At 46.2% G+C, this 5,462-nt stretch overlaps 1 protein-coding gene across 1 annotated transcript; it reads right to left on the reverse strand.

Annotated features, from left to right (window-relative positions):
* Nucleotides 1–1,990: 1,990 nt before the first annotated feature.
* On the reverse strand, nucleotides 1,991–4,903 carry LOC119444736 (uncharacterized). Its single transcript, XM_037709088.2, has 2 exons — nucleotides 4,415–4,903; nucleotides 1,991–3,279 (listed from the first exon to the last, which is right to left on the reverse strand). The coding sequence occupies exons 1-2, from the start codon at nucleotides 4,638–4,640 to the stop codon at nucleotides 1,991–1,993; spliced, it is 1,515 nt and encodes a 504-aa protein (XP_037565016.1). The 5' UTR covers nucleotides 4,641–4,903.
* Between the last annotated feature and the right edge of the window lie 559 nt (nucleotides 4,904–5,462).

A 5,462-nucleotide genomic window follows, 5' to 3' on the forward strand; every position in this document is an offset into this window, starting at 1 on the left:
GGCATGAGTACAGAAACAGCTAAAACAGTAGAGCTAGCAGAGGCATGTTGCACTGAAATTGAGAAGTCAACGCGTGGGCAATCGAAATCATTAAGGTGGGAATCAGAACGAAAAGGCAGAATAACAGCATCAGTCATGCATCGGGTGGCAGCATGCCGAAGTGGAGCAGATGGCCTTGTGGCCGAAATTATGGGCTACATAAAGCCACCCAATGTTTTTAACCTTCGCTGGGGCTCTCAAATGGAGCTAAAAGCCAAAGAAGCATTCATGACTCAAGAGTCAGGGGCACATCAAGGTTTTCAGTTGCACGACTGTGGTTTGTATGTCATGGGGAAGCAGCCTTATCTTGCTGCGTCTCCCGATGCCATTGTGTCATGCGAATGTTGTGACAAGGCTGTACTGGAGGTGAAGTGCCCTGCCTCATTGAAAGGACAATCCCTTAGTACTGCTACAAAACAGCTGCCATATATGAATGAAAGTATGCAGCTAAGAAGAGACCACGCCTACTACACTCAAGTACAGTCTCAAATGGCAGCAACACAGCTCTCTCGTGCATACTTTGTTGTGTTCACAGGTTGTACACTAACCACTGAAGTTATTTATTTCGATGAAAACTTCTGGGCTACTATAAGGCCGAAAGCAGAAGATTTTTTCTTTAACCACATTTTTCCTGAACTGCAAACAATGAGCATCCTCAAACAATTTCAACATGCTACAAGGACATGCATTTGCCAAGGTGCCAAGTCTGGCCGTGTTGTTAGCTGTTCAGAGTGTAGAGCCACATTTCATCTTAAGTGTGTGAAACTAAAACGCACTCCAGCATCGTGGGTTTGCACGAAATGCCAAACCGACAGCCAGTCTTCTGATGAGTGAATAGAAGCACTCTTTAATTCACAGCTTTTCTGGTGCTATGTTTGCCTGATGTGTACAATGAGTGCAGTAAAATTCCTGCAATATAATGAAAGTCGTGTTTAAAAATGCAAAATAGTTGAACGAGGTACCCTGCCATGTTGACAACTGTGATTTGAAAGTGACACAAAAGCAGCACAAATATAGCCAACGAAGTAGTGGAACGAAATATCGTTTACGTGGCATGTGGGTACATGTTGATTAAACTCACTGGCATAGTCATGTCACTTTGCAGTGCTTATGCACGCCAAAAATGGTCCATCACACAAAGCCAGCTGCTCGGGCTGCATAAACAGTGCAAAACCAGGACAAGGCAAGAAAGAGCACACTGCAACACGGATGCCGTATTGCTGTATGTCCATTCTTTCTCTGTACTGGTTTCAGGCTGTTCATATCATATCTACAACCAACTTGCCCAACAAGCTTCAGTCTAGGCGGCTCTCGATAATAGGAGTTTGTAGACTGAGAAGACATGCTGTACACGAATAGCGTAAAATGTAAAAAAGAAGGAAAGACATTGATGAATCTACACCTTTCTTTTAATATCAAAAATGCTGAAGCATGCCTTCACCTCATGCTTTATGTCTGCAGTAATGATTATTCAGTGCAATGAACACATGTGATAAACGAATGAAGGAAAAGGGACAATATTCAACATGGTTAGCAAAAATGGAAAAGCGTACCAATGCAATACAATTGAAGAACAAAGTGGCAGATGCCCCACCAAGGAGGCCATCCTTAATGGCATGACGTTGCGGTTGATTCGGCTAATCCGTGGTTAATCCTCTTGTACCTGAAAGCCCACTTGGTCACACTGGCATGTGCATGCAGATGAACCACGTCACGACAGTCGGTCGACACCACTGATTGGAGGGTCCCCTTTGAGTGTCATTCACTGCTTCATTCTTGAGTTGTATGCGACATAGTCTTGGTGTCACTTGGCATGTGATGTAGAAACAGCGTGTGCCATAAAAATTTTACTTCTCTCAAATTCCAGTCTCCTACTCACTGAAAGAACAACACACCACAGGTATTTTCTATCACGGTTGCATAACATTCACGTGGAGAATGGAGCAAGTGTTCATGCTGCTTCATGATCCATGGTAATGTCTTTCTCAAGGTTGTTGATGATAGGAGTTTGCAGGTTGACGAGCCCACTGCAGACGACTAGCACCTTGTCGATTGTTGCACAATCCATGTCACTTGATCTTTTAACAAAGCTCACCGGTAGCACACCTTGGAGCGATCTGAAGAGCTTCAGTCGTTGAATAGCTCTTTCAACATGGATGCGAACCCGAGAGAGCTTTCTTGATGTTGTTACCTCTCCTCCTGAAAGCTGTGGTCGTTTTTTTGTCAAGGAGGGCATCAGTATTGTTGCACCTCGAGCAGCAAACATCTCTTCACATCGGAAGCCTCTGTCGACCAGAAAGCAATCCCCTTCCTCAACCATATCTAGCACTCCACTACGCAGTGTGATATCTTTGTCAGATGCCCTTCCACCCCATGCCTTGGACACAAAAGTTACTGAACCTGAAGGTGAAATCACAACAAGTACCTTCACAGTATTGTGGTGCTTGTAATTGGAATAGGTCTGACTCCGAGCTTCCAGAGCAGTTGGGCGCTGAATAAATATTTCTGTGCAGTCAATTATACCTCTTAGGTTGTCAAATAATGTGTCCTCAAAAGCTGGCAGGCGGTGAGATTGTAGTGCTAGTCGGGATGGCCAAATGATGAACTTCTTAAAATTCGTGGCTAGAACATCAAGCCATGAATGGAAAATGACGCTCACGGAACCTACTGAAATGCCGAATCGGTACGCAAGATCATTGGTGAGCAGCCCCAGACGCAGTCTCATGAGCACCAGAAGCAGCTGCTGCTCTGCATCCAGGCTTGTTGTATTTGATGGTGTCCAAATAGACAACACAAACTGCAGCAGAGCCCTGAACATTGTAGCAGAGACTAGCCCTGTGTAAAACTTCAAAGTTTTATCTGACTGCATCACCACAGTTCGTGTAATTTCTGGAAGGTTGATCGCTTCTTCCTTTTCAGCAGGTTCAGAGCTGTGTTCCATATCTCTCAGACGTTGCTTCATCGCCTCATTTTCTTGTAGCAGAACTGCAATGTCCTTTGTGGTGAGTTCTGTTTGTGTTTCACCATCGCACATCTTTGGACTGTCACAGAGGCCATTAGCGTCACTCGTGGATGTTGAAGGGTCGGAACTGGAATCAGCAACATTGTCTGCTCGTTCAAAAGGACGTTTTCTTTGAGCACGCTGAAACCTTGCAATCTTCTGCCCAGAGTTTCCTTGTGCTCTATACGGAAACACTGTAGGGGTGTAGTCCGGGTGATTTGGATCACAAGACGGCTGGCCTGCAAAACAAGTGGAGCATATTAGTGAGGACATGCAATGAATGCAGACTGTTGCCTTCAAGGCACGTAATGGGACTGCCATAAACTAGAAAAATTTTAATGGCACTTGCTTCTTCTTTCTGGGGTTTTACGTGTCCAAACCAGTTCTGATTATGAGGCTCGCCGTAGTGGAGGGTTCCGGAATAATTTTGACCACCTGGGGTTCTTTAACGTGCTACTGCAACGCAAGCACACGGGCGTTTTTGCATTTCACAATGGCGCTTTTATTGCTGCAAGATGGAGGATGAAGTGGTAAGCTGTGCATGTGTACATGCACGTTTTTCCTGTGTCATATGCCTTTTTACTGCTTTTCAATATGCATTCACAAATAACTGTCAAAAGTCATTTAGTGCAAGACACCTAGGTTGACTGAAATGGGACTAACTTAAATGCTCAAGAATTTACCACTCTTCTAACAAAATGAAACCTGTAGTGTTGGGCACGAGATTGCAATCCACAATTGGCCTCCGTTTAGAATGTGAAGGCTTTTAGAATGTGGCCGAAACATCCTACATGCATGCACGGAAATCGCTAGCTTTTCTGCGATTCTGCTCTGCGATACCGATACGAATGCTCACATGCCGCCGCGGTGGCTCGGCGGTTACGGTGCCCGGCTGCCGACCCTAAAGACGCCGTTTGGGCGGCCCCGGCCGTCGCATTTAGATCGAGGCGAATTGCTAGAGGTCCGCGTACTGTGCGATGTCAGTGCACGTTAAAGAAGCACAGGTGGTTGAAATTATCCGGGGCCCTCCACTGCGGCGTACGTCATAGCCTGAGTCGCTTTGGGACGTAAAACATGATAAACCAATGCGCACAGGTACTACCTATGGTAGTAAAGCTGCAGAAGTGCACTTGTGCCCCAGATACGAAAAAAAAAAACACGGCGGCAGCATGGAACCCGCTAAACAATAATTTAAACTCATGTTCGTAGCATGGCGTTCCACGCAGAGGCAACAAACTGGACGAGCGGGCAAGCTCGGGGCGAGAGTCGAGCTGCTCTCGCGTGAGTTACACGACATACGGCCAGAAAAATCGCGCAGTAGCACTTTTATTATTCCGCATTATAGCATGCAGTCTACTCCACGTAGTAACGTACCTTGGATGAAGTGAGCAGAGCAAATCTGGGAGCTCTTGGTAGGCTGCCACTTGTCCCGGCGCACCGCTGCTATCCAGGCGTTTCTCCTGTCAGCCTCGACAGGGAACCTAAATGTTCGAACTTTCGAAAGGAGGTTGGTTCCTGAGCGAAGGCTGCACCCTGGCACGACACAACACGAACCCTTCCTTGAACGTTTCACAGGTGATATGTACGATTCGGAATGCATTTTCAAGCCAGCAACAACAACAGCCAGGAAAACACCGTTGAGGATTGAAAGTAACGAAAACAGTCAATGCTCCAGAGAGCTACTCGCCGTCACGCAACACAGTTAATGCCACAAGTCGCACTGATATTGATAAACCCCCAAAATAACACATAATACGCACAGGACGAGCGCGCGAGCCAACAACTACCAGCAAAAACGAGCCAAAGGAACCGCTACCGGAAGTTTCCTAGGGGCGCCGGATGCCGGCGCACAGCGTTGCCAGAGCGCGGTGGTGCTGTATGAAACCGTCTATATGGCGATATCAGACAGTTGTCCGTTAGTGAATCCGCCCGTCATCTTGGCAGCATGAGCTAGCGCTGCTCCGTCGTCTTCTAAGAACCTCCAGACTCCACTTTTGCAGAGTTCAAAACTAAATAGGACACCAAGGTCCGAATGCACTTCTCGGCACCTAACCCTCGGTCCTCCAGCTCCTGTGAGAGGGCACTAGAGGTCGATCCACAAACGGCGTTGCCATCGATGCTGAAAGATGATGATTGTGCTAACAGCGTTAAACTCCTAGTACCTGTGACATAAAATGGACTGGTAGCCCAATCGGTTGCCGTTCTTGTAAAAAAAAAAAACCAGTCTTTTAAAGCAAACGCATATACTCGTATATACTTTTAGCTCGTATTTATACATAAATGATGTTGTTTTTATACCGATATCATTGCAATTATTTTGCTGCAACTGCAGAAGCCTGATACACAAAGTAGGTGACGCAAACGCGAGCACTAATAATTTCTCAGCAGTAGCCTTTTGTCCTCAAGAAAGAGATATAGGCCC

Source organism: Dermacentor silvarum, chromosome 3, assembly GCF_013339745.2.
Source record: "Dermacentor silvarum isolate Dsil-2018 chromosome 3, BIME_Dsil_1.4, whole genome shotgun sequence".
NCBI lineage: Eukaryota > Metazoa > Arthropoda > Arachnida > Ixodida > Ixodidae > Dermacentor > Dermacentor silvarum.

Coding starts and splice junctions, on each gene's coding strand:
- LOC119444736 (XM_037709088.2), bottom strand. CDS start 4,640: ATGCATTCCGAATCGTACATATCACCTGTGAAACGTTCAAGGAAGGGT. Junction 3,280..4,414: donor CTCTGCTCACTTCATCCAAG/GTACGTTACTAC, acceptor CTTGTTTTGCAG/GCCAGCCGTCTTGTGATCCA.